Genomic DNA, 16133 nt, shown 5'->3' on the forward strand with positions numbered 1-16133 from the left:
AAACTCCATTTTTCATTTAAAAATATTACATTCTCTCTTTTCATGTCGATACATAATGATGTCTCTTTATCCTAGCGCTGAAAAGCAGCTTTCTAAAAAAGCACACTGAAGTTCACAATCCTTGTCCCAACAGTCCTTCATCAGGGAATGGATTTAAAACGATAAAGTCATATTTTCTCTATTCCTCTATGAGTGCTTAAATTTTCAGTCACCCCAACTTGTTCTGATGCCCTTTTTACATTTAACTTTTCTAGTTAGGAACACTTTATCCCTATGCTTCCCCAAGCCCCACAGACAAGACATATAGTCAAAAGGAAAAAGGAAAGAGCGTAGCTGTGCTGGTTTTATGAAAGCGATGCTTCAGAACTGCAGAACTGGCCACAACATATTTTAGTGCTATAAGAAAAATTACACTGAAATTGCATATAATTTAGTCATTTACCAAAAAAAAAAAAAAAAAAAACCCAAAAAAACAACAACAATGCACTTCATATTCAGAGGGCAGCCTTATGCCAACTTTGAAAAATCAAAACAAAAACAAATGAGAAAGTGGGAAAACAGTACATTTTCTTATTCTCTTAAACTGTACGGGTTAAGCGTAACTCCCTGGAACTTGGTTCAAAAAAATAACCCATCAAGTGAAGCCGGTGAGTGTTTCAGTAAAGGTTGTCACCAAAACCACATCATCACTTGGCCACCTGCACCTGCCTCTCTGACCCCAGGAATTCACTACCTTGAGCGCCAAAGATGTGTCAGTGAAGGAGCCTGCCGTCTTCCTCTCCAAGCAAAATAGTCCCCTAACCTCTGAATGAGCAGCCCCGCTGTAAACTGAGCCACCGTCCGGGTGCCTCGGACGCCTGGGCTGCCATATGAGGCAGCGTATCCACACCAAGAGCTGAGAGGAGGCGTCGGCTGTGCCCCCAGCTCAAGAAGTCTTGCACACAGTAGATGCTCAATGAAGAATCATTAAATCACTTCTCGTGCAATGTTTGGAGGTCGACGTCTCCACGAAAGAAGGAGTTAAGGCGAGGGGAAGAGAAACAGGGGGAGGAAAAGGAGAGGAAGGCTGAGGGCAGAAGCACAAAGCGTCTCCTGTCTGCTGGAAGCCCTGGGGCACTGATAGAGTGAAATTAACTACAGTTTCACCCGGGAGCCAAAAATGCCTTTTTAATAAGCAAACAGGGAAGCTGATGCTACACACAATCCACCTACGAGAGCGTTCCATCTCTCAAGAGCTTCTGGTCAACTAAGGGGAGGCAAACAGCAAAGCCGGCAAGCGGGAGGTGTAACCCAGAGTGTCGTCACAACAGCGGGCTTTCCCACCTCCCTCCGTGTGTGGGGAGGAAGCGGAGAGGCCAAGTCTCGACAAAGTCAAGAGGACACGTGGTCTTGCAGAAAACACACGCAAGCCCAAAACGGAAAGACCAGGTCACACACACCAAAATGCTGGGATGGGGAGAACCTCATCTAGTTTGGTTACTTTCTTTTCTGTGAGATGTATAATTGCCAAGACATTCCTTTCAATGGGAAGGCCCAGAGAGAGAGAAAGAGAGAGAGAGAGAGAGAGAGATTGAGAGAGAGTGTGTGTGTGTGTGTGTGTGTGTGTGTGTGTGTTTAACACGGACAAAGACCATCACACTCGGTTAAAGACAATATGATACAGGACTCAGCCTGTGCACTGATGTAAGGGTGAAACTTGACTACAAGCAGGACCATGTAGGGGATGGTGGACTAGTTATTACCACACAGTCAGCAACCAAGACTCAGTCCTCTGGTGCGGCCAGGCAGGACCTAGATGCTTTAAGTCTGGTCCAGGCCTCTTGGGGGTTACAGGCTCGTGGTGAGTGTAAATCCCAGCCACTGCCACAAAGTTCTGAAGGGCAGAGGAGACCTTCACAAGTTCTCCTCCTCCACACTTCCACATGGGTTGGCAGGCTACGTGGTGAACCTGACTGACTGGAAAACACATGGGCTTAACAGGTAAGATTTGAAGAAGTGACACTTCTGTCACCCACAGGGAAGAAACCATGGAGGAGTCCACTCCACCAGCCTCAGCCAGGGAAGCTGTGCCACCTGGAGAAGGTGACAGGAGACGGGGGTCTGAGGTCCTAGGCTCAGAGAAGGAAAGGAAGTTATTGCCAATGGCTTTTGTGCAAAACTTTTTGGTATGTGGACAAGAGAGGAGGAGAGGAAAGGAAGGAGAGGAGAGAGAACACCATCATTTAACCAGATGATGGCAATGCCAGGAATGAAACCCTAGACAGCACCACCGTTTACACACGGCTTCGAGTCAGAACAGGCAGGGCTCCCGGAAGGTGCCCAGAGATTCCCTGAGGCCACCTTATGCTACATGAACGACGTGGCCCCCTGAAGATCAGTACCCCAATCCTTACGCTCCAGAGGAGAACACTGGGAACACGGGCACAGCTGGGAGATAACGCAGGTTCGGTTCCAGACCACTGTGATACACAGAGCATGTGATTCTGTGGTTTCCCAGTGTGTATAAAAGTTACATTTACACCACACTGTAGTCTAGCAAGTGTACAATAGTATTATGCCTAAAAAATTTACACACCTTAATTAAAAAATACTTCATTGCTAAAAACTGTGAACCATCATCTGAGCCTTCAGGGGGTTGTAATATTTTTTGGCTGGTGGGGGGTTTGAAATATTGCGAGAATTACCAAAATGTGACACAGAGACACGAAGTGAGCAAATGGCTATCGGAAAAATGGTACCCACAGACGTGCTCCACACAGGGCGGCCACAAACCCTCAATCTGTAAAAGAATGCAGTATCTGCGGAGCACGGTGAAACAGGGTATGCGTATATTTTGTAAAGTCTGTGTTTACAAAACTTGAAGCTGATGACCTTCAGTGTCTTAATTCTCCTAGGCCCACAATGTCCCTTTTCTTGAAGACATCCTTCCAAGAAGTTTTTAAGAGTCAGTTCCCGGCGGGAGGGAGGAGGATATATTTTAATACGAGTTTTCTCAAAGGAGTTTCTAGAACAGAACCGAGTTACTGTTAATATGAATATTACCTAATAATGTGTCCCTTTCGTCATTGGTAAAGAGCATAAACTTAGCTAGAGCGCATGAGTGGGGGGGGGGGGGGTGCAGGGTGGGGAGGGAGGTGGGTGGGGAGGAAAAACATGACTCCAGGCCAAAGACAATACAAAAGGATTCTGAAATACAGAAAGGAAGTCTATCATCTAGACTAAAGTGGCTCATACACTTCGGGGGGAGGGGACCCTGATACTCATTAAATGAGAGAAACCCAGAAGGCAATGGTGTAAGAAAGCAATTCCAGAGCAACTGCATAAATAGAAGTATTACATTATAAAACAGGGAACTGTTTGTTCCCGTCCATAGACCCGGGGTGAAATGACAGCTGTACACTATTTAGTTTGGGGCACCTCATTAATAAAAAGGGAAATCTGAGCAGAGTGAAAGAAAGAATTGAAGGGCGAAAGGGACCAGCTTTTCGCGGAAGATTAAAACAAGGACGTATGCAGAGCTGGCAAAAAAGAAAAAAAAAATTTTTTTAAACCCTGAAATAAATAGGTCTCCGTATACTGGTAGAGGAAGGAGAATCCTGTGAAATGACTTCACAGCAGAATAATGGGGAGCGGTGGGATCAAACAGGCCAACATGCCCCAGTGCGGAGTAGGGACCCTCACAGCCAGATGGCACAGTGGTCTCAGTCTTGGGAAACTGGCATGTCTGTGGGTGCTGGGCCCCACGCAGAGAGCCATGGGGTCAGACGCAAAGCACAAGCCCCAGAGATGAAGACTGAACGTTAACCAAAAGAGGCATCTGTAATACACGTGGGACGGCACAGTCAGCCTTGCAGGGATCTGGAGGTGACAAAAAGCATCCTGGTACCCACGCAGTACGTTCCCAAAGCAAAAATTCAGAATGACTGCAGGGGAGGACTGGCCCCTCCTCTGCGATGATCCTTTTCTAGCAGGGAGGACGCATTCTCGAATTCTGGTATATCCCATCATTGGGGAATCTGGTTTCATTGATACGGAAAAGGGAGCAAAGTTGCAGCTGGGTGATGGAGACAAGAGCCGTGGGCAGAGGGCTCCGTAAGGGCTCGGGATGGATGCCTCCAGGAGGAAATGAAGCTGACAGGTAAACGGATACAGCAGAGCCTTCAGAGATGAGAAGATGTCTACCCTGGCAGAGAGTCAGCCATGAATTAATTATAGGTACCTAGAAAACCAGCGAAAACAAAAAGTTGTACAAGAAGGTAAATGAAATTATAAAACTCTACATGGCTCAGCTGTGATTAATATTTATAGAGTTAGAATAATGAAAACACTGAATATTAATATGCCCCCAAATTATTCATCGTAATGGAAGGTGGAGGGAAGGGAAGACCGAGTCTGCAGGGGGGCCGGGGTGTGTGGGTACCGTGTACGTGCGTGAGAGAGCGTGTATGGAGTCTGGGGGGTGCGCGATGCGTGTGTGTGAGCGTGCGGGCTTGCAGGATAGCATACTAGTAAAATACTCACCTTCCAGAGTAGAAAGCCAATAGACAATGTCTAAAACTTACCTCCCCCCACATTTTTTTAAATCAAGAAATCGTACTAGCAGCACGTTAAGAAATATGGAAGTAAGTAACAAAAGGAACAATTACACTCGAAAGCCGGTGCTCTGGGGCATGGGGCTGGCGTGGGCCATGCCATTTTCCACACTAAGGCTCGTAGAACTTTTTGCCTTTAAAAACTATAAAAATGTGAAATTTGATAACATTAGGATTAAAATCTCCACACAGCCACGAGAGCTCAAAGGCTGAGAGGGTACCGCGGGCGATGGAGAGACCAAAAGGCCCGAGTCTGCAGCCTGGCCAGTCATTCGACCGCAGGCCATCAAACGGAGAAAGAGGTCGGCAGGGGAAGTCGTGAGCCCAGTGAGTAGGAGGTGGCATCAGTGAGGGATCCAGGAAGCTGCCTGAAGGGCACGTGCCAACACCAGGAGATCAAAGCTTCAAGAGGCTGGGAGCCGAGGGCCAGGCCTAGCATGATGCCAGCACGCGGGGCAGCCTGAGGGCCGTGAGCTAGAGAGGGGCCTGGAGCATGGTCCGGAGCAGCCGGCGGACAAGAGAGAAACAACACCCAGGGAAGGGCACTTCCGGAGGGGACTGTGCAGCCATTCCAAAGCTCACAGAAAGAAAAAGGCCCAGCACACAGCCACTGGGCGAGGTGAATCCAAGGTCAATGGTGACCTTCTCAAGGATGGTTTGATGACGGGAGGAACGGGCTATGACAGGCTGACGCGTGACCTGGAGATGGCCCAACACAGAGTGCTCTTTCAAGAATCTGAAGATGCGGTTGTAGAGAGAAAGTGGAACACAGGATTTAGGGAGAGCTTTTGCTTTCTGTTTTTAAAGAGGCAGGTGACTGTCCTGTGCTCTCAAGAAAGGGACTGGGAGGCTGAGAAAATAAGAGAGCGGGGAGATTCTACTGAGTGAGGTCCCCGTGGGAGTGAGAGTCACACAGGGGAGGAAGGGAGGTACGGAGAAGGGGATGGTGGGTGAGAGGACAGGGTGGGAGGTGGAAGCAGGGCGAGCTCCCCTGGAAGGTCTCCACCCTCTTTGTGAAGTAACAGGCAACACTGAGTCCGGGAGGACCATCGCTCCCGAACACAATCGCAGTGTTTGTAACAAGCACCTGTTGTTTCAATCTTCTCTGAAGTTCACTCTTACAGACCAGGCTCAAGGTCACACACTGCCCAATCTCGACACTGAACAAGATATAATTTAGCATTTGCTTTATGTTGACCTGAACCAAAAAACTGAATCTACAGTGCACACCGGCGGAATCTGGGGAGAGGAGACATGTCATCTGTTGGCGTGCTCCTGGGCAGTGGCGTGTAACGTCTGAAGAAAAGCGGCGCTAAGCTCCTTTGAAAAAAAAAAAGAGAGAAAAGAACAATCCCTGCGTGTTCCTTCCAGAACACAACGGTCACCTGTGAGGCCGGTAATGGCCGTGAGGACGTGAGCACAGAGCCGAAGCCCTCGGGAGGCCTCCTGAGCTCACGAGACCACTCACCGGGGTCGGTGGAGGGGCACCTGCGGATGGTGAAGATCTGCCCCAGGTCCTCGTCCTCCTCCGGAAGGCCCTTCTGCAGTCGCTGCAGCTTGCGCAGGCTCTCGCTGCGCTGGTGCTTCATGGAGCGCACGTGCTGGATGAGGTTGAGCTTGGCCTTGGTGGAGTAGTTGCACAGGACGCAGTGGTAGTAGCAGCTCTCGCCCTCCACGCCACTCTCGTGCTGCTGCAGGTGCTACAGGGGCGAAAACGAGGGACATGCCTTGGGTGAGCTGCTCGAAGCCCACCACCAAGCCCACCGCCGCCGTGAGCCTACCCCGCCCCCGGCAGCACCCCACCATCCCTTACAGGGGTTGCCTGGTGTTCCCAATAGGCCCTTCTCTAGCAGCTCTGTGAGCACAGGTAGCAAGCTGGCTCTCACTCCCGTCTCCCCCAAACATGTTGGAGCACTGAAAACGCTGACGGATCGGACTCTCCCCGTATAAAACTGGTCTTCCTGGCACAATAATTAAAGGTTCCTCCTTCCACTCACCGAAGTATCCTACTTTATTTAGAACGGGGGTCGGCAAGCTATGACCCGCAGGCCAAATCCACCCTGCCGCCTATTTCTGTAAACAGGGTGTTATGGGAACACAGCCATGTCTGTTAATTTGTGTACTGTCTATGGCTGCTTTCTAAACACAAGAGTTCAATACTTGCAACAGACACTGTTTGGTCTGCAAAGCCTAAAATCTTATTCACTGGCCCTTTGCGGAAAAAGGGACCAGCCCCCGCTTTACGGGATGGTCCGTGTGGTCACCTCACCTGTACAGAATTTTGGGTCAGTAACACAGAGACAAAGCTGCTGTCTGGCTATTTCACAAGACAGATGACTCAAGTTTTTGTATTTAGAACTACAGACTCTTAGGAGAACCCAAAATTAGGTTTTCCCCTGGATTTAAAAAAAAAAAAAAAAAAAAGAAAGAAAAGAAAAATAAATTTCTCCAGGCTATCTTTCTGTCAACATCTCAAGGTCATTTGGCTTAGTGCTCAGATGGTCAGAATTACACTCTGTGTTGTATATGTGTCGACACAGTACTCTGATTCCAGAACACGGAATCCTGAGAGCAGGCAGGAAGCAGGCACACACAGGAGTGACGTTCGGGGAATAAGACCGTGGAGGCCACGGAAACCGTTAGCAGACCCCAGACTTCTGCATCTAGGAGAAGACTTAAAGATTACCCCAAGCACAACGTTCACCTCCTTTCGGGGCCTCTTTGAGAATATGCTGAAAGCTATGGACCCTTTTCATTAACAATTAGGGAACTGACATGCTCCTGGTATAGGAAGGCCGCCTCCTTCATTTCAAATGACTTATTCTAGGGGAAGAGGGAATTTTTCTATTGGGTGCACATAAAGCAGGAGAAACAATTGCAAAAGGTTTAAGTGGTTGACCCGAGGTAACCCAGTCAGTTAGTGGGAGAGAGAGATCTAGAACCCGGGTCTCACATCCCCCAGCATCCTTCTGGAGGAGGAAATTCAGATCATATAAGTGCTTTTTTGGGCTCGTATTACCACCTGTCCTTCCTTCTTTCTCCCCGCCCTCACCCCACCGCCAGTCCCCAGAGCCTGGCCCAAGGAGCTATATAGAGGACACAAGCAACGCCTCAGGACTGCTTTGTGCTGCCCCTTCTTTCTGACTGCACTTCTATTTGATGCACATGCCTGATAACTGTTTCTGGTCCTGCCTGGATATCTTTCTTGTCCAGGTTATATGGTGAGACAGAGAGCACAGCAGTCAGAAGGTCCCGCACTCTGCCTGATACTGAAAATACCAGAGTAGCCCTAGCAGTGCCTCCTGTTGGCTGACACGGCTCTGAGGCTCACGTGCTCACGTGCACAAATGCTATGTTCACTGAGAAAGTGTGAACGTTCCGGAAGCACGTCTGGACCTCACTGGAAGAGGGAATATGAATGCATCAAAGGAGCGCTGTAGGAAAACCAGTGTGGGGAAGAGGAGGGGGGCCCAGGCCCTCGACTATGTAAACTGGCTGCACTGCCCCACAAGAACTTTTGCTCTGGGGCCAACCTGCAGGTAGCAAACGGAAGGGCTTCACAGGTACCAACAGGGCAGGGGTCCCCAAACCCTGGGCGGCACAGCAGGAAGTGCGCTGCAGGCCAGCGGGTGAAGCTTCATCTGCTCCTCCCCACCGCTCACATGGCCGCCTGAACCATCCTCCCACCCCAGCCCTGGTCTACGGGAAAAACCGTCTTCCACAAAACCAGCCCCTAGTGCCAAAAATGTTGGGGGCCACTGCAATAGAGAACAATCCCTTCTTTCCCAGAAATAGGCGATTTAACATACACCCAAGTGCAGATCCTTGGAACAAAGCAATACCTAGCCCCACCTCCCCGCCGCTGCTCCAGGAATAGCTGTCCTAGAGCAATCACAACCAGGAGTTTGAAGAACTAGCGAGCTCAGTGTTAGCTGTCAAATTGTAACACCTGGAAATATGAAGCTACTTTCCTCGAAATAAATTTGAGTTGATTTTTTTTTTTTAATGGTTTATCTTCGGTTTGCCTCCTCTGACATAAGGCTCCTTACAGAGGATTTCGGGAGGATGGAAAGCACCAGAGCAATGTTTTCGGGAGGCTGCAGCCCTGAGGAGAGGGAGAGTCTGATGGGCTAGATGGAAAGGAAAAGGGTGAGCCTGTCCACGCTCCTTCTCCCCGACTTCTCCACAGGGACTCCCAAAAGCAAAGAACTGAACCAGGATATTCCTGGGAGCAAGGGTTTGGCTTGGGATTGAGGAACAGGAAACGTGTACAGGAGCCAGAAACTGCTATCTTGGATCACTAAGACCAAAAGAATTACATTTATTAAAGTTTCAACAGAAAGTGACTGAATGAAAGATAACAGGGAAGAAAACCACAGCATCCCAAGCAATAAGTTCTGTCGAGGGATTTTGGTGGTATCGTAAACTATGAAATCAGAGCAAGGATCGCTAAAGCCTTACCCCCAAATTCCCATTACCTTCCCATGAAACAGGGTTTCCTTGCCATAAGGCTCTGAATCTTAAACAAAAAATTTTAATTAGGATGTGAGGGTTCTTTTCGAAACGGCTGGGGTTTCCAGCCTCTGGATAACACAGCCAAAAAGAACTGGATGTGAGTTGAGATGTCAGATGTCTTTTGTCCTCAGATCCATGGGTTCTTGGGTGACAGGGCTGTATAAATCCTGAATTGAAATAAGCACCATACCGTGGACTTGTGCTTCAAAAAATAACTGATATAATGATGACATCCCACAACCACCACACCTGACTCGTGGTGGTCAGCGGCAGTCTCTTCACTCACCAGGAATTCTTCTGTCTGCCCCGTGAGAAACATTTTGGAAGGGAAATGGGTACGCACTACAAACGGTAGAGAAAAGAATAAAACGAAATGTGGAAAACGGAGCCATGGCCTCTTCCACTGATCCTGGGGTAGGGAACATTTAGAACCCTCTTTTAGAGACTTGCACAGAAGCTTAATTCAAAATTCCAAGCTTGCTTTTGCACTCCAAGTTCATTCTCCAAGACACACACACACACACACAAATCCAGAATAAACTACTTCTCCGTTCCCAGGAAACATGTGCTTATACAGGTTATACCCCACACCCAAACTTCTACTCGCAACTGGAGTCTCCTGAGGTCTACCTGCATGTGACAGCTCCTGTTCTCACCACATCTTGTAAGCTCTCACTCAGTAATTCTCAGGCTGTCCAGCCTGGAGCAAAGTGGGGCCCAAAGCAGGGTCCTGACTTCTGGGACCTTCTCTGCACCAGCTGGTCATTTCCCAGGCCTTGGGTGGGTCAATGTCCTGACCTTCTTGGCCAGGCACCCTCTCCTCCCCAAGAGGCACTGGCCCATTCCCAGAATTTCACCCTTGGAACCTGCCTAATAAGAAGCAGCAGGATGGGGTGGGGCTGGAGAGGCCAATGAGGAGTCCAGGGGGCAAGCCAGTCAGCCAAGGACATGCTTTCCCTGCAGAAGAGAGTAGATGTTTTCATTTGGAGAAGGATGGAGAATGATTTGTTCCTGACCCGGCTAATTAGAATACCCTCAATTGGGATCACGATGTATTTAATTAAATTCACTGTAATATACGAAGAATCCACCAAGGCACAAATCCCAGTGGAACATTCAACGGAGGAGCTGCCTCCTTTCAGAGTTCTTGCTCTCCTCCGCAGGCAGGAAATTCTTCTCCCACACAGACACTGGACTCCCCCAACCCTCTCCCCCTCCATCACAGAGCTCGCCCATCCTCAGGGAGGAGGACCCAGGTCTTGTGTGCCTTTTTCCATTTATTTCTTTACTCTGTGCTCAAGATTCTTAACCGCTCACCTCTATCGGGTCAGGTGTGCAGCTGGAAAAAGAAAACAGAACAGTAACTTCAGCTGTGGTTAATGTGTTGTAAGGCATGTGTGCTACATGTGGACCCAAAGAAAACTGGCCACTAAGCCCATCGGGGCAGGGTTTGGTTTTGGTTCGATTCTAAGTGTCTACAATACATGAGACACTATATGTAAACACAACACAGACATGCACACACACTATGCCCTACCCTAGGGCCTGACCCTGCAGGTGGTAAGGCAGTCATGGTGGTGACTTAGCAGACAAGCCAAGCGATATGAGGAGAGCATCCCTCTGGCGTGAATGCCATAGTGAGAATGCACCCTCCAGTGGGACAGGTGAAAATCACTGGCTCAGTCAAGAAGAATCAACATCTACCCACCAATGAATAATGAAGAAGCAGGAATGACTAGTAAATCAAGAAAGGGAGATCTACCCAGCTAAAGAGGAGTGGTAACTGAGGTCCAAACAAACTCACTCAGTCCAGCCAGCCTCTCCTATAACCTTGAACCACCCAGGGTTTCCTTGATATCCCCCAACCTCACCGGCCGGTTGTAAAAGTACCTACAAAACACTGGGTTATAAGAACTGCAAGTGTACAGTCGTTTCCACCAAAAGAAACTTCTACACTTGGCAAGTTTTACTTCCTGAAAGCTCAAAGGAGTACAAGGAGCCACAAGAAGGAGTACAAGGACCCACAGTTTGACTCATACATGGAAGCCGGGAAAGAGCCCAACAAACTCCAACTTCTTCAACTGACCACTGTGCAGCAGAAAACAGACTGTCCTCACCACAAGCAGGTAGGAACCGGACTCACACACTAGGTGGGCAGCACCTGTGCTGGAAATGAGCAAGCGCGGCTCCCTCCAGCTGGTCAGAGACCCTTTCCTGTCCATCTGTCTGATCCTGTTGGAGCATTTATATTTCAAAATGCTCATCCCGTCCTGGTTTAGCTGGCAGGTGACACTCCTGTGTGCCTGACACGGAAACATCCAATGCCCCACATCCTCCCTTCTGTGTCTGGTTCTGAGGGAAGAACGTGGAAAAGAAAAGACCTCGATACAGTAAAAGGCACCTCAGATAAAGAGCCTGGCAAGTAAGGTCGAGTGCAAAAAGCAAATTAATAATTAAGAAAGAAAAGAAGGGAAAGGAGCCAGCCGGCATTATTTGTGGGATTCCACCCCATTAACATGGTGGGCTCGTCCACCCTGGCCAACGACTGAAAGTCAGAGACAAAAGGAGGGCTCTTGTTAGAAAATAACTCATCGCGAAAATCAAAAAAATGTGTTCCTGTTACTTGTTTCCCAGGAAAACTAACCAACGTCTGTCAGAGAACATCGATTTCTATAAATCTGGAGGGGCCCCGGCTCCCTCCTCCTCCCCAACAATAGGAAACTTCTAACATCTGCTTCTTCATGCATGGAATGCAAAATATTGATCAGGTTTTGTCGAAGCCTCCCCTTTAAAGTAGAAATGGACAAAGTTCACTCTGACACACACACACACTCTCACAAATGAAAACACACAGGATTCATAAATGAAGCTTCCTCGGGGAATAATACCTGTTATGATGAACACACGAACGCCTGCCTGGCGCACCACATTCCCCCGCGGATACAACACAACTCTATTCGGAGAGCAAAGCAAACAGTGAAGCTCCCTGATGGCATCCCTCTGGGCAAGTGGGCTACCTCGGGTGAGACCGGACACCTCCTGCATCGCAGAGAAGCAGCCCCACGGCGGGCGTCCAGAAAGGGCCCCGGCACACGTGTCAGGCTCAGAAGTGCATCCCGGCACAGACAGGTAGAAAGGTCTCTCAATCCATGAAACGGAGGTTCCCAGGGGATGAGGCTGCTGTCACATCAGGCCTCTGGAGGGAAAAGACTGTTAACCACAGCAAGCCGAGGGCTCAGGGCGAGGACTGTGAAAGTCTCACCAATGCTTCCAGTGAGAAGGAAGAGGAAGATGAGGGTCCAGAGTGAGTCTGCTAATTACTCAGTAAGATGAAATAAGGAAGAAGTAAGTGGGTGTTAATGCACCACCATGCCCGGGCACGGCATTTACTGCTGAGGAAGCACCTTCACACACTTAATCTTCTCATCACAGCCCGAGGTGGGCAGCGTTTGGCTCCTGTCCTTGGAGACACCCAAAGTTCCAGAAGGTCATGTGACTCCCTCCCCCGAAGGTCCCACAGAGCGTGGAAGAAACAGGACTGGAACCTGGGGCTGGAGGCCAGGTCCAAAGCCGTCCAGCTACGCTGCACTGCCTGCGGGTGGCGTTCCGGAACACGAGACTCCCCAGACCCCGGTATTCACCTTGCATGCCTAAGAGAGAAATTGTTTCAGGTGTAATGCAACCCGGAATGGGGGCGGTTAATTTTTTTTAATCAGGGGTTGTGTTACAGTTCCAAATTTAGTGTCACATTCTTAGGAAAGCTTCCGGAAGGTCAACCTAAATATATACGTATTTTCTGTTTCATGTTGGCTTTTCACCCACTCATGCCCTCATCCTTGGCACATGTTAATTTAGTCCCAGTTCACTGCAGGAGCCCAGCAGACAGCGTAAGATATAAGCGCCAACCACAATTTACAAGAGAAAGTGAAAGGAAGTAAAAATGTTCCCTTAGATCAATCCATCTGCGTTGCTCTGACCTATTTTCTGGTTTCTAGGCCAGACTCCTCACGCCCTGGAACAAGCCATGACTGTTCGCTCTCAGCATCTGAGCTCCAAGGCCAGAGTCAAGACTTTCCAACCCTGCATCTCTTCTCTTGCACGAATGACATTTCTTCATTCAAAAGTCTCAAGATGAATGTTCCTTGAGAGAAGTATAGTAAATTCTAGAAGAAAAAGAAGCATAAATCTGCAACCATCTACAGGTTGTACCAGCCTTTGAATCTTTTCTAGAAAAGATCCAAACATGGACTCTTGTGGAATGTTGGTGCCGTCCCTAACAGATTTCATTTCCCTTTGCTGGGAAAACTCCAGAAAGGAGTGTGGCATGACTACACTCAGAGAGGAAGCTGATAAGGTGTGCAGGAGTCCTCCCTTAGGAAAGGGCTCATCAGAGCACGAGGTCTCAAACAAAATAAGGACTAGTTTCCACGATGGTCAAATGAGCATCTACATAAGCTCGGAAGCCAAGGGAGGTACGTGGCGGGGAAAACAACCAAGTGGGTCCCACAAGGCTAACAGCAAACTGACTATCCTCTAGGAACTACTCAAAGGTCCTTGGGGCTGAAGATCAGCCCTTCCCTAGGACAGGACACTGGGGCCAGTGAGTTCATTAAGATGTGCTTCTTCCCTTGAGCTACTTTCCAGCTCTCACAGGTCTAAGTCCCCACACAAAACAAAGGCCGCCACATACGTGCTACTCAAGCTGGTCCTCATTCAACTCCATGTCACGCTGTTGCCAGAATGGTGGTTTAAAGTGCACGCTAGATTAAGGCAGGCCAGGGAAAACCCTCCCTCTGTGCTACCTTGGGCAAGTTATACACACTGGCTTGGCCTCAGTTTCCTCACTGGCCATGTTGGGACAATAACAGAACCTCCTCACAGCACCACTGGGAGAGGGCAATGGGATAATTCCTACAAAGTGCTTAATACAGCACCTGATATATGGTTCGCCTTCGTAATCAACAAGGCTGTTATTAATATTATCATCATTTTTCAAAGTAGTTAAGCTTTGGGGATTAGGAAAAGAAATGAATGCCTATTAAATTTACCTATTTGACATTTCCTTCCTTATGACCAATCTATCCCGCCCCCTCCCTAGGAACTGCCACCCCACACCACCCCCTGGAGCCAAAGAAGAATCCGTTGTTGACAATAAAGAAACTGTGATGTACAGAAATTATAAAATAGAGGGGAAATTGCACGCACACGGGACCGACTTCGTCCTTAGAAGAGGTGCTTAATTTTTAAGTCAGTGGCCCGACAGCGTGCAGCTGGTGCGGGCACAGCAAGGATCCACACCCCAGGCCCACATCCTTGCCACAGAACCACATCTGTTTACTGGTTCTCTCTGCCCATCAGGTTCCCAGATAGTGAAAATCAGAAACCTTGTTGTTTAACACATCTGCCAACATCCCAGGTGAGAACCAGGAAAGGAGAACTTAGCTGAAAAGGTTGTAGACACGTCCCTGATTCCCCAAATCCGCTCTGAAGGATTTGTTTATTTTTATCTTCAATCGCATGACAGTCAACACAGCAGGAAAAAAAAATACCTGTCTGGTGGTCAACACAGGTGTGCTACTTCATCTGTAAAACACAGGCATGTATACTTGCCCTGTCTTCCTTGGAGGCAATTCTAAAAACCACATGACCAAACAAATGTGAAAATCATTCAGAAGATGTGAAGGACTACCCAAATATTTGGCACAGGTTATCGTCTTTCCACCTTGAGCCCAGATTTTGCTTCCTGGCCTCGGATTGGCAGGTATGCCTGATGGATGCAGATGTGTTCTAGCTCAACGGTCCTCTAACTCGAGCATGCGTGAGAAGCACCTGGGGGGCACGTCATTCTGCAGAGTGTCAGGCCCACCCCCGCAGTTTCTGATTCACCTGGCCCGGGGTAGGGATGGAGAATGTACACATCTATCAATCTCCCTGGGGGGTGCTGCTGCTCCAGGATCACACTCTGAGAACAACTGCTTTGGGCAGCAACTGCCACGGAACAGAGACCTAAGTCAGAATGCCTGGAGACATTCCCCTATAAGAAGGAAAATTTCCAAGGCCTCACGTCGCCGCACCACCCGCCTTTTCCCAAAGAGTATTTCAGATTCGAGCAAACAGCATTCCATAAATCACGCAATGCCTGCACACAAGAATTCACCTCTTTAATGAAAAAGTCACACGGAAGCAGCTGCCTGCTACTGGCCGGCTCCAGATACTTCATAAAAGTCGGAATTGGCTCCACCCATCTTCCTCTCCCCTCTCACACCTGCAGTCTGAACTTTCTCGGGTCTGTGGCTGAAAGCGTGACTCTTGATTGGGGAGGCATGAGACATCACTTTTTCCTCCCAGCCCTGCCTCCCGCTGAGCGCACCTGTCCAGATGTCTTGCTGGAACCGAGCCCACGGCAGAGTTTCCACCAAATGTGAGAAAAATAAAATGGTCTTTAAAATTCCTCCCATGCTCTTGAACTTTCTGGCTGCTGCTGCTGAGAGCATGAATTTGGTGCTCAAACCTGGAGGCTTCTCTTGGGCTCCCACGATCTGCTGACAAATACCCTCATCACCTTCATTATGAGAGAAGAACACGGGCCTCCAGCGTGAGACGGGCAGGGGGCAGTGAGTACGCGCGGGGCTGATTTCTTGCTTGTAAGAGGGGCTTAATTTCTACTTCATTTTTTCCCTTGAAACAGAAAATGGGAAAGTGACCAGGCAGGAGAGAAGAAGTCCCTCTAAACAAATGACTTTGATGTCGCTCATTCTGGCTGCTAAGACATTTCACCCTTTCTCCTTAAATTACGTGGATTCTGTTGAAGGTTGAGGAAGATAAGTTACACGTGTGGGAGGGGGCCAAGGGACAGAGAGAGTGGAAAGAGAAAGGTGCTTCTTTGAGGAAGCGGAGCCCAGAGGCCAGGGGATGGCTGGCTGCAGAGCGGACAGCCACGTGATGAGAGGAACACAGTTTTGCAAAAGACAACACGGCTAGTTTCTCTGCCCTGCTTTCAGGTCCCCCCCCCCAATAAATAACCCA

At 48.9% G+C, this 16133-nt stretch overlaps 1 protein-coding gene across 5 annotated transcripts in view; it reads right to left on the minus strand.

The window, feature by feature from the left end:
- Positions 1-16133, minus strand: part of ZFHX3 (zinc finger homeobox 3) — a 243686-nt gene that overhangs the window by 90614 nt on the left and 136939 nt on the right. For all 5 annotated transcript variants that reach the window (XM_057711282.1, XM_057711280.1, XM_057711278.1 and 2 more), the window contains one exon: positions 6061-6292. In XM_057711282.1, coding sequence (XP_057567265.1) covers positions 6061-6292 — 232 coding nt within the window. The remainder of the gene's footprint in view (positions 1-6060; positions 6293-16133) is intronic.

This window comes from Hippopotamus amphibius, chromosome 16 (genome assembly GCF_030028045.1).
Source record: "Hippopotamus amphibius kiboko isolate mHipAmp2 chromosome 16, mHipAmp2.hap2, whole genome shotgun sequence".
Taxonomy (NCBI): Eukaryota; Metazoa; Chordata; class Mammalia; order Artiodactyla; family Hippopotamidae; genus Hippopotamus; species Hippopotamus amphibius.